At 59.5% G+C, this 26,366-nt stretch overlaps 1 protein-coding gene across 1 annotated transcript; it reads left to right on the forward strand.

The window, feature by feature from the left end:
* Nucleotides 1-23,591: 23,591 nt before the first annotated feature.
* On the forward strand, nt 23,592-25,964 carry ZNF703 (zinc finger protein 703). Its single transcript, XM_075523561.1, has 2 exons — nt 23,592-23,832; nt 24,195-25,964. Exons 1-2 carry the CDS (start codon nt 23,620-23,622, stop codon nt 25,572-25,574), a joined length of 1,593 nt encoding a protein of 530 aa, XP_075379676.1. The 5' UTR covers nt 23,592-23,619; the 3' UTR covers nt 25,575-25,964.
* The last annotated feature ends 402 nt before the right edge of the window (nt 25,965-26,366 follow it).

Consider the following 26,366-nt stretch of genomic DNA (forward strand, 5'->3'; position numbering starts at 1 on the left):
GGATGAAGGTTTATGTCATCCCAAAAGACCTGGACGGGGCACCCCAAGACAGTAAGAGAGTGGCCGTAGCGCCCAGGGCACGCAGCCTGCGCTTACCCCCTGGTATTTCGGGGGAGAGAGGAACCTCTTGCATTTCTATTCCTTCTCCCTATTAACATGCATGATTTACTGATCAAATCCTACAGCCGTCTCGGGGCTTGTAAGAAGTTAACATCAAAGCCCTGGAAGGGAGGGAATGGCAAGTGCTGGAGAGAGATGTCACATTAGTGTCTGGCTCTCCGAGAGCTTCTGCATTTTAAACCTTGTTCGTCAAGGCTTCAACTTCATTGCCCCGCTTCGCGGGGAGGGAAAAGATGGCACATACAAAGAACTTGCCTCCCGCTTGGGAGAGGCTTCGGCGGCCGGGGCAACCCGGGGACGGCAGGGACGGTCCTGCCCGGAGAGAGCTGCAGCCGAAGGCAGGACGGCTCCGGCCGGGGCACCTGGCCATGTCGAAGGATGTAAATCCTGCTGTCGTCAGGGCGTAACGAGGCTGATGAGGGCGAGATAGAAACTTCCCCTTTGGGCACTTCTGTAATTGTTCGTAAGGGCGTCAGTTCAGCAGAGCATGATTAAATTCCCAAGGGAGCAACCAGGGAGATAATTAACTTTTGGAACAACTTACCTGTGAGACGGAGTATCCATCACTCAAGGTCTTTACGGAGCAAGCGATACCCTGCTGAAAGCTCCTGGAGGTGACCCTGCAGCCCAACCGGTGGGAAATATCCTCCTGGGATTGGAAAACGCTGATTTACCTGAATCTAAATGATCTGCAGGAATACTCCTGGCTCCAACTCGCAACAAAAGATAGGCAAGCTGCATAATGTGCTGTCAGCCTGCCCGGGCCTGGGGACGACAGGGTCACCCCGAGCCGCGTGGCCGGGTGTGCTCCGGCTCCCAGCTCGCCTTCCCGGCGCTGCCGGCTGCCACTCCAGCATCAAGCCGCCTGGGAAGTGGCATTTCAGCTCTCCCACCGTTCAAACTTTCTGCAGTGCTTTCTCCACCCACCCACACATGCACGCCTCTTTTTTTAAGTTTGATTTTGCCCCAGCTGGGGATGAAATAATGACCATTTTTGCAAGCCCTGTCACTGGGGCGGGGAGTGCTGGGACGAGCTGGGATGTCTCCTGCCACCTCCGAATGCCGGGAGCCTGGAGAGAGCCTGGACGGGCGGGATCTGTCTCCCCGTATATGCCCAGCAAAGAACCAAAAAAGCTTTGCCCCGGGACGAGGTGCCCGTGTTCACCGGTGTCTCGGCGTGAGAGGGGAGGCAGAGGGGCAGGAGGATGGAGAGCGCCCGGAAAACGTTGCCAGGGTTTGCTGCAAACCCTGCGCCAAGGAACGAGCTCGGGGCTCTCCCCGTGCTGAGCGGAGCAGAAGCCTTCACCGGCCGCCCCGTGCTGGTCTCTGCTGGGGGGGCTGGCCCCAGCCCGAACCCCCCCGCCCTTCCCGTGGGGGGCCGGGGCAGCGGGACCCTCTCTGGACACCCATTAGCCCAGGGAGCTGCTTTTATTTGGGCTCCACGGCACAGTCCCCGGGAGATTTATGGCCTGAGCGCCTTTGATGTGGGCCCCTGATAAGCATCAGGAATATTTTCGTTTCATGACAATGTCAGCCAGTGCGCTCTGACTGAAGGGGGTTTATGGGCAGCGATGTTTCCTGCAGCTATTGAGCCGGCTGCCACATTCCTAGGAAAGGCCGGCCATTAAAATAAAATCGTAAAACCCTCTCTGGAAGGCTTTATAAACAGAGGGAAGCTTCTCCTTTAAGGGAGAGGATCGGGGAGTATTTCCATTTCAATCAGGGACATCTCTGGAACAAGACCGCAGCCAGGGCTGCACAGAATTTGTCAGGGGATTAGCTCAGGAAAAGAGCGAGCGCAGGATTTTTTCCCCTTCGCACTCACTCGGCTGTTATTCCAAATTAGGCCGTTCGTGTTCGGCTCGGAGGAGCGTAATGAAAACCAGAAGGGAGCCGCAGCCGGAGCCTGGCTGGGGGCAGGGGCCGGGGCCGGGGCGCTGGAGGAGTCCGGGCGTGCACAGGGCAGGCCAGGCACCCCGCTCCTCGAGCAGCGGGCGGCAGCCCCGGTGCCGCTTGGCCCCAGCGTGCAGGGGGTACACGGCGCTGCATGGTGCTTCGTGGTGCTCTGTGGTCCTGCACGGCGCTGCACGGCACTGCACGGCACTGCATGGTGCTGCATGGTGCTGCACGGCACTGCACGGTGCTGCATGGTGCTGCATGGCGCTGCACGGCACTGCGTGGTGCTGCATGGTGCTGCATGGCGCTGCACGGTGCTGCATGGTGCTGCACGGTGCTGCACGGCACTGCGTGACACTGCGTGGTGCTACACGGTGCTGCACGGCACTGCATGGTGCTGCATGGCGCTGCACGGCACTGCATGGTGCTGCACGGCGCTGCACGGTGCTGCATGGTGCTGCACGGCACTGCACAATGCTGCACGGCGCTGCATGGTCCTGCACGGTGCTGCACAGCACTGCATGGTGCTGCACGGCGCTGCATGGTGCTGCATGGTGCTGCACGGCACTGCATGGTGCTGCTCCTCTCCTCCCACCAGTGCTCCGCTGGGAGCAAACCCGAAGGCAGGAGAAACCTCCGCCTCGGGTGTATGCACCACCTCACGCAGCACAACAGGCAGGGGGGCCCGCGTTGCTCCCGCTGGTGGGGTCCCGGCTGTGGAAAAGCCGCCGTGGCCTGGCTTTCCCACCGTGGCAGCCTCTGCTCACTGTCAACTGCTTCCCGCCTGATTTATTTGAGGTTTGCGCTCCGATCTGTAATGCAAAGCCACCGAGCGCCTTTCTTTCTCCTTGGAATTAAAGCCCCCACCGCTGAAGCGCACACCTGGTATAAACAACTATAAAAAATGCACATGTGCAGCGCCAGTGCTGTTTTTAGGTGCTGGGAACGCAGCCCGGCACCGGGTGCCCGTCCAAGAGGCGGGCGAAAGCGGCTGTCCCGTTCCGAGAGGGGGGACCGGCTGGGTCAGGCCTTATGCAGCCACCCAGGCTGAGCTGCAATTTTCCCAGGTTTTTGGGGATGCATTTTTGGGCAGGAATAGGTGTCCCTTCCTTACCCATCCCGCCCGGATGTCCTGGGGAGCTCTTCTCCTCGGAGGGCGTAATTCCAGGGCTGAGCTCCGGGCTTTAAAGACAAATGATTAATGCCCGGCAGGTTTGGACTGCCCAGTGGTTGGGAGGTTTATATAGCAATGGTTTTCCTGAACTTTACTGAAATACCATGGGCTGAAGCCAGCGTGAATCCTAAAGCACGCCGTCATTCGGAGGCAGCGAGAGCCCCTCACCCAGGAGCCTCGATGGGGGTGGGGGGAAGCAAAAGCCCTTCGGTCGGGTAGTCGGAGAGAAGGAGGGCAGCAGCTCCAGGGACGGAGGTCACCCTCATTTCAGGTCCCACCTCCTCCCTGTCCTGGCTGGGGAAAGGGAAGCGGTTTCCGTGTACTGACCAAAGAGCATTTATCTCTGGCAGCGAAGGCACGGGAAGCAAGACCCAAGGGCTGCTTCTGGCTTTGAGCAACGTGCCCAGCTGAAAAACAGAGCCTCTAACGAAGGCGAAATGCTGCTGGAAGAGCCGTGCCACTGCTCGTCATGGCAGAGGTCCCTCCGACCGCCCCGGCCCTGGGCACAGCCTCAGCGCGGGGCTCCCGGCTAGGGGAGCAGCCCCACCAGGGCCCGTCCAGAAAGCGACCGGGCTCCGTCCTGGAAGCGCTGCTGGCTCCGTCCCGCTGTCCCCTGCTCAGGAGACTCTTCCAGAACCTCACTCCCCTGACGATTTTAAGCTTTCTTCTCGTTTCCAGCCTGTCTTTTTCATGGCTAATTTATCCCCTTTGTCCTTGTGCCAACATTGTCCTTTAACTTAAACAACTCATCCCCCTGCCTGGCGTTTACCCCCCGTGTGTTTATAAAGAGCGATCGTTTCCCTGCGCAGCCTCCGGGCTCACGGATAAACAAGCTGAACTCGGCTGGTTTTTAGTTGCTCTTTCCCCCGCGCTGGCAGCCGCCGTCCTGTTGCCCCGGCCCCGCTGGCCCCGGCCCCGCTGGCCAGCCTGGCGCAGGACGAGACCCCATCCCCGCGTCCCCCGGGACCGCCGGCCCCAGTCCCTGCGGCTACCACAGCAGGGAGGGAGAGGTTTGGGGTGGGAAGCGCGCCTGGGGAGGGCTGCGTGCCGATGCCTACCGCACCGGTGCGAGCACCAGCGCAAAGACTGGAACGAGATGGAGATGGGACGCCCCGTGCACGCGGAGCACGGGAAGTTTCCCGGCCTCCCCGGCAAGCAGCACAGCAGGACAAACAGGTTTGGTGGGTGGCATGGAAAAGAAAAAGGGAAGCTCGGCCCCAGCATACCCTGCCGGCGTAAGAAAGTCCCAACCCAGCGCTGCTCCTCCTGCGAAGAAGCGGGCGCTGGGGCCATCGCCAGCCGTCCCTTTGCTGTTTCCCCAGAGGGGGTGTCCCCACCAACATCGCTTTCTGCGGGGTGGTTTTGCAGGGCTTGCCGTGACCCCCAGCTGCAGGAGCAGGACGGGGCGGGGGCAGAGCTCCCAGCCCAGCCTCTCTCTGCCTCGGTCCATATTTCACAGGAGAGCAGATACCCATCGGCCGTGTCACGGCGGAAAACCAAGAACTCAAAGCAATTTTAAATGAACTTTCAAAATGATGAACAAAGAGCCCTTGTCCATGTTATACAGCAAATAAATCACACCAAAATGATAGTTGTAATTCCCAAAAGTACACAGAGAATTGATTTTCCGATGACATTTATCATGATAAACCGGTGCAGCAGCATACAGGCACATCTTAAGTTGCAGCTGGTTGACTCCCTCCCATTTATCTCCCATCCCATCTTCGCCGGCCACATTTGCACAGTTGCACAAGTGATTATTGCTACTAAGGACAACAGTCCTGGGGCTGGTTTTAGCTCAGCCTGCACCAAAGCTCGGGCTGGGTTTGCCTCTCGCCCCACACTGACTCAAGCCTCCGCTGCAGCAGGCGCAGGTACAAGGCGAAGAGGCGTTTTAATGGCTCGCCAAGCGCAACGCCCGCACAGGCAGGCTCCCGAGCCATGCAAACTATTTCTGGGTGGACACGAAGTGCCTCTGGATTGCAGATCAAAAGACCGATTGAGTCTGGGTTGGTTTAAGCCGTCCTCCAGCCCTGGGCTCTGGAGAAACCTCCCAGGATGAAGCGCCTGGAGCAGCTGGGCTGGACACGGGGCGAGGGGCCAGGAGGGTCCTGCTCTGCCGCGGCAAAGGAGCAGGGATGTGCCAGGTCCTTTGCCGGGAGGAAGGAGCAGGGATGTGCCAGGTCCTTTGCCGGGAGGAAGGAGCAGGGATGCGCCAGGTCCTTACCTGGCAGAGCCTGGCGAGCGAGGACGCTGCACTGCTTGCGTTGCAGCAGGCAGCAGGCGGGCAGGGCTCTGCCCTCCAGAAATCCCCCAGCCCGTGGCGACCGGGACCGTACCAGCACGAAACAGCCTTGATTTGGCTTTGGCTATCGCCCAGGAAACCCCCCGATTCCTGCGCTGCTGGGGCGGGACGGACGGGGAGCACCCTCAGCCATGCCGGGCCCCAGGCATCCCAAAAAAGAGCCGGAGACGCAGCTGGGCTTCTTAGCGAAAACCAAAACCCTTCCCAAAAACTAAGGACGTTCTCCCGGAAAGCGAAGCCATCTCCATTAGGATAACATTGCTTTCAATCCCCAATCAGATTTTTAAATTATCTCTGGCTGTGCCGGTGTATATATCTCCCTTTGTCAGAGCCTCGCCAGCCTCTCCCGCTCGCCTTTATTTGTCTTGCTGCTGTTGCAGCGAAAATGTATTGGCTTTGCAGTTAGTGATTACACGTCATCACATACCCAATTTATAACACCATACCCCAAAGAACAGATGTAATAAAGCCAGGCCAGGAAACAGCAATGTTATAAAACAGAGCAGTCAACTCAGAGGTCCTTGCATGTGTGCAGGAAAGAAAATATTATAGACACTGGTTTGGGGAGGGAGGGGTATGGGGAGACAGGGCACTCGTGTGCGGGGGTCGGGGCGGCGTGTCTGCGTCTCACAGGGGTGCGGACAGGGGGATCGGGGGCGTTCAGTCCCGAAGCTGCTGCCCGGGGTGCTGCAGCCTAGGCGGGAGGCTGGCAGGCGGGTTTGGGGGGGTTGCAGCACCCGGGTCTGGCTGGGGCGGCTGCTTCGGGACGGACAGAGGGGTGACACGGCTTTGCCTCCAACCGCACAGGGGTTTCTCCCAGCGCCAGGCGTAGAGTCAGGGTTTCCTCGGTCTTAGTCCCATGCTGAGCCCTTGGCCCCCTTCTCTCCGAGGGGAGGAAAGCGAGGGGGGCTGTTATCTCAAAAAACTTTGATTCCCCCCGCCGCCTTCCCACGAAAACCCCTAAGCCCCGAGCTATTGCGCCAGGAGACGCTCTCCAAGAAGACTTACCCAAAGCAACAATTTATCTTCTATTATTCATGGGCCAGGGAGACACGAACTCTCGCAGCGGGACCGGCTAATCGCCGGCAGAGATAGAGGCAGCCCCGTCCCGATAGCAGCGTGGCGGCAAGGGGCTGATAAACTGGCAGCGGCAGGAGCGGGTCTCCAGCGGCCGGGCTCCCGCTCCGAAAGCAACAGCGCCTCATTATCGGAAAGTTTTTGTTTAATAATCCAGGGTAATAAAATGCACCTCTGGAGGGCTTTGCCCAGATAAAGGGATGTAAATCGGTGATAAAGAGTTTTGAATTTAGCTCCCACAAAGAGCATGTTAAAGCCCATTGTTCCCCATTGGTCCTCTGTCGGTGACCTTGGCCATGTCTGTGCCGGTGCCGCTCCTGTGCCCCGGGGACGGCTGGAGGGAGGGATTGGCTTCCCAGTTGGAAGAACCCCAGGCTTTGCTGGGAACTGGGGGGTCCCAAGGAGCTGGGGTGGGCCACAGGGTGGTGGTGGCAGCAGGACCGCAGGCGGACATCTTCCAGGGCGATGCGGTTTTCCGGTGACAGCAGAGCCTGAGCTTTGGGAAAGGGCTGGGGCAAAGCCCCTGTGCCCTAAAGCTGGGTGCACCCAAATCCCTGAAGTGCGGGAGATCTGCCCCACTGCAGCCGAGCCGGGCAGGAGCAGGGCCTCATCCAGGGACCGAAATACAGAGCCCGGCAGCTTGCTGTAGGCTGCTGTTAAAAAAAAAGGAAAAGGAGTGAACAACAACAACAAAAGTCTGGTCCTAGATTGTATATGTAGTTTAGAAACATGTTATGCAAATTAGTTAGCTTCAAAAGCTAATCACTTTGAAAGGTCAAAACTCACATTCATAATCGGACTAAACAAAAAGCTAATTAGAGGCCTTTTGTGTGCCTAAATGAGGCCAGAGAATTCCCCCTGCTCCCAGGGGTGAGTGATGCTCAGGAGGGCTCTTGGCAGGATTATTTCTTCCACGAGGTATTTACTAGCAAAACCCTCTTGCCAAATGAATGGAAATAATGATACAGAAATGGCACCAGACCCGACGCGTGTATTAGTGTAGCTTTAAACTGCCATTACGGACTGAAGCATAAATTCGAGAGGGGCCAGAGCTGGAGCGAGATGCTCTGAGCCAGCCCGTCCTCGGGATGCAGCTGACGCTCGCCACATCCGCCCCGGGCACGGGACGGCTGCTGCCTGCGGGAAGCGTGAGGGCAGGCAGCTGCCTGCACCCGCAGGGTGACGCCGCCGCCCTGTCCCCTCGCGGACGACGCCCAGGAGCCCCCCTCCCCTCCCCAGCTGCCCACGACTGCTCGGGGTCCGGAGAGCTCTGCGAGCGAGGGCCGGCAGCGAGCTCAGCTCCACCGGTCCGCGCCCGTTGCAGGTTTGGCCCCTCGGCTCTGCCGGTGCCCGGCACGGTGCAGGGCAGCACACGCAGCCACCGCGGGCACCACGCCGGGTCCGGCGCTTCCCCGGCGGGAACCCCGGCCGGAGCCGCGGGCCCTCGAAGCGCGTTTTAACGCTTCCCCAGGAGCAGCCCCTGGGCTCACCCCGGCTGTCAGCGGCACCGTCACTCCAGCTGGTCCGGAGCGCTGGATTCCTGTTGCCAAGATATGGATTTGGTTTTAATAACAGTTAGTGCAAACATTGTAAATTTACTGCTGCTAGAGAGAGTTTTTGAAAACGTCCAAGTCTGGCTATAATTTTTCAATCGCACCAGCTGTTTGTGCTCTGCTCATACCTGACATGCTGCTTTGAAATAGCAATCACTGTATTTATAAGAAGGGAAGGACTCATAAATATGTCAGGAGTGGAATATACAACGCCATATTTCACCATTTTCTATTTTAAAATTGTGAGTTATGGCTACAGAAATGTGGTCCCATTAAAGGTGATATGATGTATTTTGTGTCTTGTTCAGGAGCCCATCCATCATTGAGACAATAAAGAAAACCGCACTTACTTTTTTTCCCTGTCGTCTGTAATTTATGATGCCCAAAAAGCTGTAACCTTTTGGCAGGCTTTGCAGAAACTGCTGCACTGTTAGCAACTAAATAACCTTTTATAAGGTTTTAAATGTGTTGCTACAGTCTCAATGCACTTGCTGTATCGATCCAGAAGATCCTGCAAAAAAGGGGAAAGGAACATGATCTATAACAGGATCGATAACAGTATATAGATTGTTGAAAGATGCTTCTAATGATTTTTGCCAGCCGTCATCTTTCAATGTGCTGCTCCCCATCTTTTAGGCTTCAGTCTTTGCTCAAATTAATTAACCTTGCTCAGCCTCTCAGCGTGCCAGCGCTCCAGGCAGCGACCGGGAGCACCGCAACGTGTTTCCAGCCTGCGGGTTAATGGGAAAGGTGGTCATAAGAGCACCGGACGGGGAGGCCGGGCAGGGAGCAGCACCCCAAAACCCACATGCCAGCCCACGTCCAGCCTGGCACGGGCCGCCAGGAAGGACGGGAAGAAGCGGGGCGCGCAGAAGAAGCCCTCCCTTCGCCAGGCTCCCGCTGCCCACCCTTGCTTTCGGGAACGGTATTACTATTTTTTTTTTCCACGGCAAGGCGCCGGCCCTTCAGCTGAAGCACGGGGCATCCGTCCTCCTTTGGGGGTCCGGACCCGCGAAATGCACCCGAAACCTGGTGCCACCCCGGCACGCGGGGCGCGCTGGCCGCGTGCCGGCTGCCGGCGCTGCAGCTGGTGGGTGCGACGGGTCCACGCCGCGGGATTTAATCATCAACCCTCGGCCCGGGTTTTAAAAGTGCTGAGTGGAGAGCAATTATAAGGCAGAAGTCTCCGTGTTCACAGGGCTGTTTAATCAAACCTAAAAGAGAAGGGAGCCGAAGCGGGGAGGTGCGTGGCTGGGCGTCGAGAGCGCGCTGCTCCCAGAAAGCGCAGCTCCGCTCACCCTCCCCGCCCGGCTTCCTCGCTTTGTCATTTATGTTTTCCCCCCAAAGCAGCCACCAAATCATTATTAACGTTATAAATAAAATGAGAGGGCAAGTTATTAAATGTAAAATATGTGGAGTCCTCCTCGAACTCACTGCGTAGTTCATAAATATGATGGCTTAATTTCATCTGTAATCCAAACGGCTGATGAAGCATTACACAGCTCTCTGTTAATTGAAGTTGTTAACAAAGCTGAAGAGAGAGATTATTATGTATAGACTTTTATCCTTCAGGGGTATCATCATAACAGATCATAAATGGAAATGAATTCATCGCTCCCACATGCCATCGCGGGAGCCCTGCACGCAGTTTTCCGCCAGGCGGGTGGCCAGCGCAGCCCCTGGGGACGGGATTCGGGACGGATCGGGGACGGGAGGGTCCCCCGTCCCGCCCGCAGCCCCGGCACCGAGCCCCGTGCCCCGGCCAGCCCGGCCTCGCCCCGCGGCTCTCCTCCCAGCACCTTCGGGATGAGCTTCCCGGAGTCCGGCTATCGGTTTGCAAAGCCCCTCGGAAGCCTTTAGCTGTGATGTGCGATCATTGCCATCATCCGGGGCACGTGATATATCAGGGCAGATGGAAAATCCATTCCCTCGGCCGATATATCCTGGCCGAAGCGCTCACGTGCGGGAGGATCCTCTGAGTTCAGGCCAGTTAATTTACTGCCGGGCACGAGGCGAGTTTCTGGGAGGGCACCCGGGGCTCCATATATTTCTCAGCTCCACAGACAAAGGGCCCTCACGATCTCAGACTGGAGTGCCTATGTTTTCAGCACGTTGCTTAAAGTAATAATTGTTTGGCTTCCAGTTAGTGACGGGCTGTTTTACGGAGAAGCGTCCGCCTGGTGTTAAAAGCCGTGTGGCAGGAGAATAGCCCTTCCTGCGGCTTTCCGTGGCCGCTCCTTACACCCTGCTTCTGCTGAGCCCCGGGAGATGCTCTCCCAGCAAGCGAGTGCCGGTGTCCACCCCGGCCCCCCAAAGTCGCCCTCCCCGCGGCGAGGAAAGCCAGCCCAGCCGAGGTCTGCAGCGTTGCAGCCTGTATTTCTGGGCTGCGCTGCTTCCAGGTGGAGTTATGAAAACACACAATGCCGTTTCCTTCTCCTGGATCCCATCGGCTTTTTCCATCCAGCACGTTATCCAGGAAATTCTCGTCTATACCTTTGAGGAGTTACCGTGATTATCTGGAACACGTTACTTGCACACAGCAAATGCAAATTAATGTAGTCTTCACATTTCGCCATAGCAATAAAGGGGAATGTTGACATCAGCCTGAAAGTAGAATTAACTTTTGCATTATGTGGTGTGAGAGCGAGGTGTTGAAACCCGCGTCCGAGACTTTCCAAGTCACAGTAAAGAACTGTTCTGGCAGCGCTGCAAAAACACGGCAGTGTTTCCAAAAGGCAGAGGCAAGCTGAGTGGTCTCTCTGTTCCAGGCTGGATTATTGCTTCTGCTGGGCTTTCAAAACCCTGCCATTTTGTCTCGTTACCTCTAATGTGCTCCTTGGTTTATTGCAAGCTCATCTCCTTAAGAAGAGAGAGTTACAGCGCTGTCAGGGTCTGCTACTCTCCGATAAAGAGCCCGCTCCGTTCCCAGCAGCATCGGCCTCCCCTCCCCGCTGTAATCCCTCCAACAACCCTCCTTTCATCGCAGCCACGGGAACCCTTTGAACCAGAGCAGACAAGGGCTGGAGGGACCAATCCTGCCTGGGCCCTGCCAGCTCCTTTGCAGCCATAACTCCGGCAGCTCGGTGTTAACACCTTGTTCGCGGCGGCAAGGCGCGCGTTACCGGAGCCCCTTAAATCACGCGGCGAGGCTCAATAGGAAGGGACAAGGCTAAGAGCTGTATTGATCCCTTCTGCAGCGCACGGGCATCCACCGCGCTCCCAAATCCCGCGGCGAGCACAAAACCTGGCGTGGAACGTCTGCCGTCGCCCCAGCGAGGCCGTCCCCGGGGCTTTGCGCTCCCCCGGCCCCCGGCCCGCTCGGGGGGGTCGGTCCCACCACGGATGTTTCGGGTCCCAGCGCGCGTGGGACGGGGAGCTCGGGCACGGCTGTCGGGCAATTTCCTCGTAAAAACGGGTCAGCTCCGACTTTCTGCCACCAGCCGTGCTGGGGCGAGGGCCAGCGGCTGGGCGAAGGGCGGCGGGAGCCGGGGCGAGGCTGATGGGGTGAGAGCAGGGGCTACCGAGATCAGCGCTGAGCGAGAGCGGCGGGCGAGAGCGAGACCCGCGCGGGGACGGGCTTGCTGGGTCAAGCGGGCTTCGCTCGCCCGGCAGTTACAGCCCGTCCTTCTCTCCTTGGAGATCGGAGCAGAAGGGTAAATGAGCCTGCGTGATTGGAATTAACCCCTTGTCTGTCTCCGGCCTCGGTACCTACGGTGCGGGAGGCTGTTGGCTCAGCAGCATCCCCTCCCAGGCTGGGAGCCCCCACCTCTGCCCAGCGCCATCCTGCCCTGTCCTGGCAGAGGACGCTCCGGCAGGTCCCTCGCATTCAACCGCTGCGCTGTCCCGAAAGCAAGGCAGCCTTGGGGCAAGGCCTGGCCTTATCCCTGTGCTGAGCAGCAGCTATCGCAGGCGGGGGTTTGCTCTCGGTGGCTGCCTGCACGGAGCGGGGGGACACAGGGGAGGGGAGCGGGAAGAGTTTGGAAGAGGATCGCTGGACGTGCCTGCGTGCACGGGGCCAGATGCTGGCTGCAGGCTTGGCTTGGAAACCGCTTTCTTAATAAAGAGCGAGTTTAGTTTCATAGCCGTGAAGGGCGGCCGTGTCGTTATTCAGCGTGGGGCATATGAAACAGGTCGTTCCGCCGAGACCCTCGGGAAGGAGCGGAGCGCAGTAACAGGCGGCCGAAGCGGCTCAGCCGCGGGACTCAGACCACCGGGACCGGGGGTTTGCCGGCCGTGCCACGCGCGCAGGCACGCGGCGAGCACCAAGACCCGCGTCTGCGGAGAGCAGAGGTGAGGGGGCAGCCAGAGCACGCCGCCAGCTTTGCACGGGATGGGGAGATGTGGGGGCGGCTCGGGCTGCCCTGGGGGGCTCGTCGTGGCCCTTCGAGGGGGCAGCACCCCCCTGCCCGGCCGGGTAGCGGCACTCCAGGGCAATTTGGGCCGAGAGGGCTGTAAATGAGGAAGAAGGGAAAACAAATGATGCCAGTAGCAAGTGAAGGAAGTGTAGGAGCATTATGTAAAATATTAAATTTAATGCTATTCCATTTTCCATTCCAGTAATTAAATTAACTGAGAACTATGCTTGCACTTAAAAGATTCCTGTCATATTTTATGCACACGATGATCTCAGAGTAATTCGTGTTAGAAATATGTCATGTTAAATTACAGATACCAATAAACCTTACTTAAACTCGGCATTGATCATGTGTGGGAGATAAACTCCGCGGGACCAGATCCCCCCCGGTCACGCACCCCCGGCACTTCTCCCCACGCAACGTGCGCCTGGGTGGGAGCAGCGGGCGGCAGCAGGGATTTTCTTTTCCCCCTGCCACCAGCACCAGCATCTCCCACCGCAGGGCCGGGGCCGGGCAGAGCCAGCCGGGCACGGCGGGGACGCAGGCACGGTGCTGCTTATCTGCCGGGGCGAGCGGGTGTTGCTTGACGTGCGCGGGAGAGCCGAGGGCGCCGGGCGGGTGCGCCGGGCAGGGGTGAGGGGTGATGGCTATCCGCGGGAAGGCGATACCGCTTATCGGCAAAAGATTCGGCGTCGCCGTATCAAACGCGGCACGGCAAGAATCTGTCTCCTATTTGGTGTCACCTCTGCTCGCGCCGGCCCCGTCTTTCCAGCTTCCCCTTCCTCGCGCGGATGGCGCGGGTGGATGCACGGAGGCAGCAAGGGACGCGGCAGCCTCGCTTTCTCCGCGCGCTTTGCTGGACCGCGTAAAACCCGCTCCTCCTCCAGTGCTGACCGTGCTGCTTCTCCGAGCGCCGAGGTTGCGCCCCCACACAGACGCAGCCCCATGCCAGCGTGGCGAGGCTGCAGCAACCCCACGGAGCCGGGGGCAGCGAGCGCCGTCGCACTCCCGCTGCAGGTGGGGAAACTGAGGTAGGGAGGTCAGCCCTTGGGATGCTGCCTCGATGGCACCGCACACGTCGGGGCAATGCTGCCCGCCGAGGAGTGCCCCCCCACCCCAGCCCGTCTCTGTGGGGCGAGCGGCTGCCCAAGGGCTGGTGGGAAAGCGGGCGGCAGCGTGCAGGCAGGCCGTCCCGGACCGCAGCACGGAGCCTGGCCGGCCACGCTTGCTGCGGGGCTTCCTCAGCCCTCGGAGCCGGCATCCGTCCTCGGCACAGGCAGGGCAGCTCTGGCTGGCAGCTCTGCGCCATGAAAGCGAGCCAAAGCTGCATTACCAGGCGCCAGGCTCCGCGGGAGAGGGAAGATGCTAATAATAGGCCTAGGCAGACGGGATCGAGCTCCCTCCCAGCCCAGCACCCCGCTGCAGGATGCGACCTCTGGTCACCAGCCGCCCAGGGGATGCTCTCCTGGTCCAGGACCCCGTGCGTGGAGCAGAGCCCTCCACCAAGGCGCGCAGCGGGAAGACCTGCCGGGCTCACGTGTGGGGGGTGCGGGTCCTGTTTTGCAGATAAAAGCGGAACGGCCGTGCTCGGGGCAGTTCTGTGTGCTCGGTCTGGAGGGTCCTGGTGCAGGACCGCCCACGGCCCCAGAGGCAGACGGACCCCGCCGGGGCTCTGCCACTGGGGCAAAGCCAGCACGGGGGGACCGCAGAGCCCTCGGTGGGACAGGGGGACCGAGCGCCTTCCCAAAACGTGACGCGCAGCCTCCCTGGGGCTCGCCCCGCTCCCTGTCTTTGCTCCATCACAGTGCCCTCATGTGATCCAAGATTTGGCTTTCCCTTTATTAAAACAGCCTCTGCCTCTGTGTGCAGGAATCACAAGCTCCGGCTGCCCCGAGGCTGCTCCCACCGCAGCACAGAGGCTTTTCAAGAAAGTTTGGCTTCTGCCTTCCCTTGAATAGAGCCGCTTGTTCTCGGGAGCCGATGGCCCCGGCCGCCTTCCACCCGCTGCTGGGCTCCAGCGCCCTCCTCCCCGCCAGCCCAGCCATTTGCTCCGAAGCCCCGGTGCCGGAGACACGGTGCATCTGGGCGGACGAGGGCAGGAGCCCCACTTGCTCCTCAGTCGTCTTCGCCTTGAGTGAGCTGACGGGAAAGCCCCGGTGTCCCCGGGGACCACCGCTGCTAATCCAGACCCAAAGAGCACCCGAAAGCTCAGCCCGTTGGTTCCTTTTACCGTGTGAGTTATCAAGAGGCTCCCCAAGGCCAATCCCTGCCGACGGTCACAGGCTTAAACACGACCTGCCCAGCACACGGCAGGGTTTGAACCCGCCCGCTAAGGACACCCAGCCACCCACCCTCAGCGTGCGAACTTGGGGCCGTGGTGCAACCATGCTATCGACCTCCCAGAGCCGCCGAGAGCCATCCTTGGAGCTGCTCCCATGCTGTCTCGGCAGCCAAACAGGTGCTGGCAATACTGGTCCGGCGCCGGGTGCCAAGCACCCACAAGCCGGGTGCTGAGCTCTCCGTACCACGCAGCTGAGCATCCCCGTGCCAACACAAACCAACGTTGGCCACGGCCACGTGGCACCACCAAACCGCCCGCGTCGGCAGCCGTGACCTTGCAGAGCTCAGCTCCGGTGGGGACCCCGGCCCCGCGCCGGGCACCCCGCAGCTGCTGGGGCCACGGGTACCCCCCGCCGCAGCCGCCCACCGCCGGGGAGTAATTGGGTGCAGCAGCACATGCTGCAGGGCTGCTTTAATCCTGCTCCAGGTGGCTGCAATCCAGTGCAGGATTTACAGTGCCCTGACCCTGAGCTGTCAAGAAGGAACAGCCAGATTAATGGGGTGGGCGGGTTCGTGCAATAATCGTTTGTTTGATGTGACAAGCCTGATAGGCGTTGATTTACTTACAGACTGATAGGCTTTTAATTGAGCACCTCCGTCCCAGTCACATCAAAGGCAGAGGTTGACAAGGGGCCCCTTTTACCAAAAGCTCCCAGTGACTGACAGATCCTGGATGCTAATTCTCCCAGGGAGGGGGTTCCCTCTTTTGCTCTTCTTGTTTTTTCTTTTTTATTTCTCAGGATCGGCCAGGCGGGCGCAGAGAAAGCCCCTGTTCTTGCAGGAGGAGGTGCCTCTCTGCCCCCTCTCCATCACGCTTACCCAGAGCCCTCCGGCAAAGCCGAACCCTCCTGCGCAACGCAGCCAGGCTTTTGTCCACCTCTGCGAGGCGTTTTGGGGTCCCCTGCCTCCTCCCCGCTGCCAGGTGTCTGTTGGCCACAATGGCCAGGATGCTGCGGGCGGGAGGGCACCCGCTTCCTCGCCGCACTGTCCCCAGCACTGTCCCCATCACGGGGATGCTGCCGCCTTGCAGCCCGTCTCATCCTTGGGGATGCCCTTCCTGGCTCTCTGTCCCCAAAACTCAGGTCTTGGGGCTACTAACCCTCCTAAAGAAGAGGAGGGATGTTGCCCTCTGGGTTGCCGCAGGCTCCTTGCCGGTGCGGTGCCACGCTCCGTGCCGGCACAGACAGGCCTGGGGGTTAGGGTGCAGCAATGGCCATCGGCATCGCACCGTACACCCGTCCCCAGAGCCAGCGGGGCGGCCCGGCGCCCTCGCCCCCATCACGGCATGCTTCGGATGGGACCGCCGCGGCGCCGACGAGAGCGTCCCAGGATGGTCCCGGCGGTTAGTGAGTATCTGCCCTCCACCGCCGCGCTGGGCGTGCAGCACCCGCCCGTCGTCACCAAACCCGCCTCTGGGTCCAGCTGTGCCAGATAACGGACAAAAGATGGTTTAAATGATCTGGAAAGTGGAAGGCAGAAGCCAATCCACAGTTGGTTTATCGGTGATTTTCTGCGTATCAGGGCGGCTGACCTGCCGTACCTTTACAAGAGCTCGTGGGATTCAGCTCCCCACCGAGAAAGAGATTTTGTGAATTAGCCGTGGATGGGCAAGGAGAGAGAAAGTCACGGTGAGGCGAGTGCGTGGGCACGTGCGTGTGACCGTGCACGCAGAGCACGTGTGCGCCCATCGACCCACCAAACAGATCTGGAAAAGCAAAAGAAAAAAACCCCAAGTGGCTCAGACATTTTGTGAAAGACTTATGGGAGATTATACTCTTAATGGGAAATTTAAGGAAGCGGGTATAAATCACAGCTCTTTTCTCTAACCTGTGGTGTAGCACTTGCCTGAGCCTTTGGGCTGGATTAGCTCTGTATATTTATGTTTTAAAGTCTGATGTGTTTTTCAGTATCTAAATATAAATTATTTTTACTGTATCAATGATTAAATATTTTTCTTTGAGATCATAGAGTCCAAAAAAATAAATGTTTCTGAAAAGGCATTCAAAAAATTTAAAAGAAGAAAAAAAATCCCTCTGAGAACCCCTTTTGTCATTTGCAACCAATAAAAATGCCTATTGTTATGAAGGGCTCATAAATAATCTGATTTTGGCATGCTTTCATACCATACAGAAAATGAATAAATTAAACTTGATTTACAGCCTTTTTCATTTTTATTAGAGCCGCTCCAAACATTTTATGTAATGTACGTGCCAGATGAGCTACACCAAATGGTTTGAGGCTCTGGTCCTGATATTATAGAAATTAAGTTGTTTTAATTTGCATAGTTTAATTAACTAATACTGGCAAAGAAAAAAAGAAAAAACAGAGGTAAAAGTGATTTTTTTTTTTTCTGGGTGTCTGAGGACTAACGAACCCACCGAGGCAGATCCCCCAAAAGCGCTTGAGCCGGTGCCAGCGCAGGGAAACGCCCGCGTCCCCGCAGCGCTTCTGGGGGGCCGGCGCCACCGGCAGCACCCGGCCAGCCCAGGGCCCCATGGTGAGGGACATGGGGGCTCGCCATCACCCTCCCATTTCACAGATGGGGAAACTGAGGCACGCAAGCCAGACCGCTTCGTACAGCTCCCTGCAGCCTGCAGAGGAGCATCCCTGCACTACCGTGATGTTAAGTAAGACTGGCTCAGCGGCGAAAATGCCCCAAACTGGCCTTACTAACAACCCGTCCTTGTAAAGACTTTGTAAATCTTACCCCGGAGTGGCAGAAAACTTAAAGACAAAACTTAAAGACAGGAGAAAAAAACAAAAACAAAAAAAACCCCTTAAGTAAAGTCACAGTGCCCCGACGTCAGCCCCGCTGCCTGCTTCGATCCGCTGCCCGTCCCTGCGAGGAGAGCAGAGCTTTCCTCCCCTCCGAAGCACTTTGGTAAGTGTGGGATGTTCTCCTCCCCCTCCTGCAATTTATCCCGTAGAATTTCACACCAGGAAACAGCTTCATTACATCAACAGGAAGACCCCACTGATTTGTCACACAGAAAAACAGCTGTTAGTCACACATCAAGGGAATAGGGGAGGAAAAAAACCCCTCACCTTTTTTTGCTTTAATGTTCACGCCGTTCTTTAATGTTAATCGCTCTGCAGAGGAAGGCGAGCTACCCGGCTATTCAATAAGTAACCATCACCCAGTGGGTATCAGTTAATATCTAAGTGTCTTCCTGCTTTTCCTGCTACATGATTGCTTTGGAAAGAAAGATTAATTCCAACTTTAAAAAAGAAAACACTATTTTTATCATTGCCAGAAGTCTATATGGGTTTAAAAAAGAAAAAGCACTTGCTTGTCGTTTTACATCTTGCAATTTTGTCAGTTGTTTTAAAACATGTCTCCTGTAATAAATAAGATCATTTTTATGCACTTGTTCTGCAGCTAAAAGCGAGGCCTCAGCTTGCGCGGCGCTAGGGAGAGGTGGGACTCGGGAGACGGGAGCGGGGCAGGGAAACTGCTGACTCCGATGCTTTTGCTTCCACGGAGGCAGCTGGAGGGGCTGCGACTGCCATCGCCTCATTTCCAGGGTGGCTAACGGAGGATGATTTACCTGTAAAACAGCAGGTACACAACAAGCACCGACGCGCAAATAAAAGCTCGGCTTTTAAGAAGCGTCTTGGATCCCCATCCTGCAGCGACGGCCGGAGCCGTCCTCCGACTCCCCCCCGCCGGCTCTCCTGGGCTGGGACCTTCGTGGGACCTGACCCGGGACCCGCGGGAGCCAAGGTGCTCCTCTGCCCCGTCTCTTAGCGAGGTGCGGGAGATGGTGCCCGTCCGCGCGGCAGGGCCGGCGAAGCCGCTCCCCGCGCACCCCGGCAGCTCCGGGCAGACCCGCCTTTGCCAGACGAGGAGCGTTTCCCAGTTTCCCTTTCCAGCAGCAATGGAATGGGAAAGGCATTAGTCCAGGGTAAGAGTCCAGCAGAGAGAGAGATGCTGGAAGAGTCACAGCGATTTACGCTCATGTCTTATCTTATCCCACCACAATTTTCCGTGCAGGCTGCAGCGCTCGGATGCCTCCCTCCTTCTCCACCCGCAGAGCCTGGATGTCGCTGCCTGCCCGCCCTGCACCCCCAGCCCCGCTGGGACTCGGGGTGCCCGCGCCTGGAGCCGACGTCAGTCCGTGCTGCGGTATGTAAAACACGACACTAAGAGCAACCTCCTGCGTATCAGCAGCACAAGAACATGATGCAAAACTGGAGAGGATTTTTCTGCTAAAGGGCAGAGCAAAAATAGAGAATAAAAGCGCCGAGGGCTAGACAACGTGTTGTCCACGGGTACGTTCTACGCTGCTACTGGCTGCCGACACAGGCAGGTAAAGGAATACACTTGACTCCCTGGGCAAAAACGCTTTCTTTTGATGCCGTTTAATACTTTTGTCTTTAAAGCCATGGTTTGTATAACGACTGCCTCAGAAAGCAGTTTCCTAGAACTCACGATTGCTGTCCCATCCATCACGAAGGGCACGCGTCCTGCGCAGGCAGCTCTGCAGGCAGGGCTGGGACCGAGGGGGTTTCCAGCAGTCCCCGCACATCACTCATTTCCTAGTTGGCTTTTTTCTCACTCTTTAAAAATACCTGGTGTATCCTGCGTGCCTTCCTCTGGAAAGCACCTTTCTGCCCCACCCAGGACCGCTGGGACAGGGCCGGAAAGGGCCCGGGGAGCGAGGGGCACCCCGCGGTGTGTGTCACCCGAAAGCCCTGCCCGGGAGTCATCCCAAGCTGCCGAAAGATCTTAAACTTAAAGGAAAACACAATTCCCTCTTCCACGGCCATGCTTCGCAGGTTGCAAACACGTCGGAGTCCATCAGCGCTGTTAAGGCTCTGCGCTGGGGATACGTCCTTGGAAAAATAAAACCTCTTTAATAGCAGCCCAGGTGGGGCAAGGCCTGATTAGGGAGCAAAAATATCATTAGTCATTTCTGAAAGCACTCATGGAGGCTTTTTGTCTTCTTTGGCTTTACTTTTATTCAAAATATTTTGCTTTTCATTTGGTGCCTATGTTATTTTTATTTGGCAAGTGGTCTCGCTTATTTTATTTGAATATGCTTTGTAGCAGGCAATCTCCAAGCAGAGGGTGACTTGTTGTGGAGCAGAACTGAACACGAAATAGGGAAGTTTTATTTTCTCTCCCTCTGGTCACTGTTCCCCTCAATGAAAATAGGACCCACAGGGATTTTAGAACGAAGAATACAACCAGAGACGGTAAGGGCATCAACACTGGGCAGGATTCGTCATTACCCATGACGACCCTTTGATGAAGCTTTAATCCAGCGAACACAAGCGGAATCCAGACATGTTCTCTGGCGCGCCAGCACCGGGGCAGGCTCAGGCCTTCGAAATGACCCGAGCTTTGGGGGAAGCGATAAACCAGCCCTGGCATCGCTCTCGTGCCCTCCCTCCGTTCCAGCATCTGCCGGGGGAGCCGGCGGCGGGAGCGCTGCCGCATCGCTGCTGCTCTTACGCGCTTGTCCCACCTTATTTTATGTTATTTTGTTAAGGCCGTGTTGCTGTTGGCAAACAACTCGAGTGACTTTGAGGAAAGATTTTTTTCTCTTTCCTCCTTACTTGAATGGCTCCTTTGAAAGGCAGAGCCTCTCCATTTACATCCCCGCTGTCCGGATTGAATCAATCTTGCGGTCAGCTTTGGGAGGGGAAAAAAAAGAAGAAAAACGCCTGACAAAGAGGGAAAATTGACAGGTCTGACCATTGGCATGACTGATAGCGGTTGGAGGAGCGGGTGCGACGTCAGGCTGCACCGGGGCAATGCCGGCGCTTGCCGGGGAAATCCAGCAAAGCCTTTTTTCCCAGAACCCGGCGCAGACGGGCTTGGTGAGGTGTGGCCATATGAACTTAATAATAGCAACACTGTTGGAACATAAAGCATCTGTCAGGAGTTAATATGATTAATTAGAGGTGTCTGTCTCGCTCCCTCTTTCCCCTCTCCCTCTCTGGGTAGGCAGGAGGGACCTGAAAGCCAAACCCGGGGAGGGCAGAGGGGGGTCTGTGCTGCGGCGCTGGCAGGGTGGGCGCCCAGCCCCAGCCCCAGCCCCAGGAAAGCTGGTTCCTCCCCACCAGCCCCGGCTCCGCCGCAAGCAATCGCTGTGCAGCCCGCTATCGGCAAAGGATGTCTTCAGCCAGAGGAACATGAAAATGAAAACATGAAAACATGAAAACGTCGAACATCCAGAGCCATAAACATGCTGGTGGCACACCACGCCAGTCAGCAGGATGGGTTACCGGGCTCTCAAGAGGGAATTTGTTCCAGATAAGCCTTGACTTTAGCAGCGCGGCGATGGCATCACCCCAGTGCACTAAACACTCATTCCTCCACTTTTCGGTACCGGAGCCGGCAGATGGGTTCAGCGTGTGCGGTGCGGCCCACGGCTGCCTCGCGTTGCGGGTGGAGCGTCCACCCAGCTCCTCGCCTTCCTTTCCTGAAGACGCCACGTCGCTTTTCTCCAGGCCAAAGCTTTTCAGTGCTCGCCCCACCCCAGCCCCACGACTTTCTCCCACGACCCCACATCCCCACCCCTTCGCACATCCCTCCCCGAGCCCCCGTTCTCCCACCAGCTCCCAGCCCCACCAGGACCCCGCAGCCGCCGCACGCTGGACGTCGCACCGGGCTGGGCGAGACAGGGTAAAGCTCCAAGATTTATCCGTGTGCCTCGGCTCCTCATAGAAAGAGCCTGGCTGATCTCCGTGGGATGGTAGTTTTCAGCCCCCCCCCCCCGGCTGTGGAGCCCCAGGGGTTTGTGAATGTAATTCAAAGGCATCTGGAAAAGGTAACTAGAAATAGGAAGTTAATTGTCAGGAAGCTTAATTAGTTATACAGCGGTCTGCACTGTCACTGGCAAAATTTTAAGACTCCGCAAACCAAAGAAAGGAGAAACCCCTGAAAGAAAGGAGTGCTGTAGGGACGTAAGGGAATTGCCACTTTTGGTGGGACCCGCGTTAAGATGGGCCCCATTCGCTGTGTTGCAGGTGCGCTGGACTCGCACCCGATGGCTGCGTGTTTATTGACGGTGTGGAACGATGGGTGGCTGTTTGGTCCCTACCGCAAGAACAGAAAACGCTCTGTGATAGCCGGCCGCTGCTGCTGTTGAAGTAATTTAAATGCTGGGGACTGCAATACATGCCAAATAAAAAAGTGCGTATGCGAGCTGTGCTGGCCCTTCAGGTTTGGTGACACTGCTGTCCCACCAGCAACCCCAGCGCTGCCCCAGTTTGCACGCGGGTCGTCTGTGGGGCCAGCAGAGCCAGCGAGCTGCCTCTGCAGGGACGCGGGGGCCTCGCTCTGCCCCACGTGGGTGAGCACCCCCCGGGAAGGGGGCCGGCAGCCCCCGCCTGGAGTGGCACTGGGGCGGGATGGGGTGCAGGGCATGCGTGCTGGGTGCTGGGTGCAGGGGCTGGACTGGGTGCAGGGGTCAGGCTCTGGGCGCAGGGGCTGGGGCAGGTTTGGGTGCCGGGCACACGGACTGGGCGCAGGAGCCACTGCAGCAGGGGTGCTGAGCTGCGCTGTGCAAAGCTGTGCCAGGCTGATCTTACCTAAGCCATGCCGTGGCAGCCAAGCCATGCCACGCCAGCAGTGCCGTGGTGTGCCAGCTGAGCCACGCCATGCCATGATAAGCCATGCCGGGCGTGCCGTGCCAGCTGAGCCATGCTGTGCCATTCTAAGCTGTGCCAACAGCGTCATGCCAGCCGAGCTGTGCCGTGCCATGCCAATCTGTGCCAGCAGTGCCGTGCCATGCCAGCCAAGCCGTGCCATGCCGTGCCAACGTGCGCTAGCAGCACCATGCCATGCTATGCCATGCCATCTAAGCTGTGCCACACCATGCCAGCTGAGCTGTGCCATGCTGTCCCATGCCATGCCAAGTCATGCCAGCCATGCCATGCTCTGCCGGCTGAGCCATGCCATGCCATGCCATGCCAAGTTGTGCCAGCGGTGCCATGCCATGCCAGCTGATCTGTGCTGTGCCATGCCAAGCTGTGTCAGCCATGCCATACCAGACGAGCTGTGCCATGCTGTGTCATGCCATGCCATGCCAGCCAAGCCATGCCATGCCGTGCCACAGCAGCTGAGCTGCGCCATGCCGTGCCAAGTCATGGCAGCCATGTCATGCTCTTTGAGCCGAGCCATGCCACACCATGCCAAGCTGTGCCAGCCATGCCATGCCAGCCGAGCCGTGCCATGCCAGCCGAGCCGTGCCATGCCAGCCGAGCCGTGCCATGCCCATGCCAAGCTGTGCCAGCCATGCCATGCCAGCCGAGCCGTGCCATGCCAGCCGAGCCGTGCCATGCCCATGCCAAGCTGTGCCAGCCATGCCATGCCAGCCGAGCCGTGCCATGCCATGCCGTGCCAGCTGAGCTGCGCCATGCCGTGCCAAGTCACGCCAGCCATGCCATGCTCCGCCAGCCGAGCCGTGCCGCGCTCATCCGTGCGATGCCGATCCCACCCCACCCCACCCCACCCCATCCCATCCCATCCCATCCGTGCCGTGCCGTGCCGTGCCGTGGGCGGCTCTCCCCCACGCGGCGGCGCGGCGCGGGGCGGCGGCGGCGGCTCGCCCCCCCCACCGGCGGCTCTCCCCGCCCCGGGGGCCCGGCCGGGCGCGGATTGGTGCGCGGCGCCGGCCCCCTCGGAGCGCGGCCGCCATCGGGGCTATTTGACGTGTCGGTGGGGCCGGGGAAGGGTTTCGTCTCGCCGGGGCCGCCGCCGCCGCCGCTCCGCCGCCCGCCCGGCCCGGCCCGGCCCCGCGGAGCCCGGCGACCCCCCCCCCCCCCCTTCCCCGCCGCCCGCCCCAAATGAGCGGTGCCCCCGGCGGGCCCCGGCCGAGGACCCCGCCGAGCCGCGGAGCCGCGGGCGCCCCGTCGCCCCGGCCGCCCCCCGCCGACCCGCTGCGCCAGGCCAGCCGGCTGCCCATCCGCGTCCTGAAGATGCTCAGCGCCCACGGCGGCCACCTCCTGCACCCCGAGTACCTCCAGCCGCTCTCCTCCACGCCCGTCAGCCCCATCGAGGTCAGTGCCCGCCGCCCCCGCCCGCTCCCCCGGGGTCCGCCCGGGCCCCCCCCACCCCCCTGCCCGGCGCTCCCGGCTCGGCTCATCCCGGTCCGGCGCTCCCGGCTCTTCCCTGCCCCGGCGCTGCCGGCTCCCCCCGAGCCGTTCCTTCCCCCCCCCCCGCCGCTGCAGCCCGGCTCCCCCCACCCCACCCCGGTCCTTCTCCCCGGCCGGGCGCATCCCCCCCCCCCCCGCGCCCTGGCTCGGCGCCGGGCCCGGCCCCCGCTGGACCCAGGTTTTTGGGGGTGGGATGGGGGGGGGGGCAAGGCCGGGCCGGGGGCGCCGTCGGGGTCCCCCCCTGACCGGCTCCGCTCCGCCCGCAGCTGGACGCCAAGAAGAGCCCGCTGGCGCTGCTGGCCCAGACCTGCTCGCAGATCGGCAAGCCCGACCCGCCGCCCTCCTCCAAGCTGAACGCCGTGGCCTCCGCCGGGCTGCCGGCCGCCGAGAAGGAGCCCGCCGCCCGCCCCACCGCCCTGAAGCCGCCGGGCGGCGGGGACGCGCCGCCCGAGGACAAGTCCAGCTTCAAGCCCTACTCGAAGGGCGGCGCGGAGCCGCGCAAGGAGGGCGGCCCGGACAAGGCCGGCTTTCGGGTGCCCAGCGCCGCTTGCCCGCCGTTCCCCCCGCACGCCGCCGCCTCGCCCGGCGGCTCCCGCGGCGCCTCGCCGCAGCACGCCGAGCCCAAGGGCGCCGAGGAGAAGAAGGAGCCCGAGGCGGGCAAGCCCAGCCCCGAGGGGACGGGCGGGGGGCTGGGGCGCGGGGCGGCGGAGTCCGGGGCGCACGGCGAGCCCCCCTCGGGCCGCAAGTCGGAGCCCCCCGCCCTGCCGCCCGCCGGCCATGTGGCCCCCGTCTCGCCCTACAAGCCGGGCCACTCCGTCTTCCCCCTGCCGCCCTCCAGCATCGGCTACCACGGCTCCATCGTCGGCGCCTACGCCGGCTACCCGTCCCAGTTCGTGCCCGGGCTGGACCCCACCAAGCCGGGCCTGGTGGGCAGCCAGCTGCCGGGGGCGCTGGGGCTGCCGGGCAAGCCGCCCAGCTCCAGCCCGCTCACCGGGGCCTCGCCACCCTCCTTCATGCAGGGATTATGCCGGGACCCGTATTGCCTGAGCTACCACAGCGCCTCGCACCTGGGCTCCAGCAACTGCTCCAGCTGCGTGCACGACCCCGGCAGCCTGAAGAGCGGATACCCCTTGGTGTACCCCACGCACCCCCTGCACTCGGTGCACACCACGCTCTCCTCCAGCGGCACCCCCAGCCTGCCCGGCCACCCCCTCTACACCTACGGCTTCATGCTGCAGAACGACCCCCTGCCCCACATATGCAACTGGGTGTCTGCCAGCGGACCCTGCGACAAGAGGTTTGCCACCTCGGAGGAGCTGCTCACCCACCTACGGACTCACACGGCCCTGCCGGGGGCGGAAAAACTCTTGGCGGGTTACCCTACCTCCGGGCTGGGCTCCGCAGCCTCCTGCCACCTCCACCTCCCGCCCGCCGCCCCCGGGAGCCCCAACACGTTACCCGCCTCCCTCTCCTTGAGGAGCCCACACACTTTGGGACTAAACAGGTACCACCCCTACGGCAAGAGCCATTTGCCCACGGCCGGTGCCCTGCCGGTGCCCTCCTTGCCGGCCGCCGGACCTTACTACTCTCCATACGCGCTCTACGGCCAAAGACTAACTTCAGCTTCTGCACTGGGATATCAGTAACTACGGCAGCCCCTTCCCCGGCTCCAGCCTCCTCCTCGCCCCAGCCCCCCGCTCCCTCCTTGGACTGTGTATTTATTTACTGTATGTTAGCTTAAAGCTGGGAATATAAGTGCATTAATACACCAATGAATCAATGGTATGCAAAAAGTCTGTGTCCAAAAAAAAAAAAGAAAAAAAGAAAAAAAAAATTCTTACTTTGCAGGTGTGGGGCTTTTATTTTTCCCTTCTGTTTCTTTTGAATTTTTTTTTTCCTCCCCTTTCTTAATTTCCCCCCTGAGAAATTCTTGCATGACTCCTGACACACAAGGAAAAAAAAAAAAAAAAAGGCGTTTTCCTCCTCCCCCTCCACGTTTATCGTTCTGGGATTCTGTTCCTCTTCGTTTGTAAAGTTAACAGATGTAATTTTTTTTTTTAATTTTTTCTTTTTTCTTTTTTTTTTTCCCAATTTTTTTTTTTTTTGCCATGTGTCTGGGGGCGGCTGCGGCGGACGGGCGGGCGAAGGCCCGGCCGCGCCGACCCCCGTCCCACGCCGAGGGCTCCGCCTCCGCGAGCGCCGCTCCCCACCCGCGGCCGGGCCCCGCCGTGGGAAGCAGGACCGTGCCCCCCCCCCCCGCACACCCCCGGGGCGGGCGGGCCCGAAGAGCGGCGGCTGCAGCGGGCAGGACCGGTGCGCCCCGGAGGGCGCCGGGCCGCCGCGCCCCTCGGCCGGAGCAGCGGGAGGGCGGCGAGCGTGGCGGGTGGATGAGCTCCGGCTTGGTAAGTCTTATTTTGTTAATAAATGACTCTTGGTTA

The sequence above is a fragment of the Mycteria americana genome, chromosome 23 (genome assembly GCF_035582795.1).
Source record: "Mycteria americana isolate JAX WOST 10 ecotype Jacksonville Zoo and Gardens chromosome 23, USCA_MyAme_1.0, whole genome shotgun sequence".
Classification (NCBI taxonomy): Eukaryota; Metazoa; Chordata; class Aves; order Ciconiiformes; family Ciconiidae; genus Mycteria; species Mycteria americana.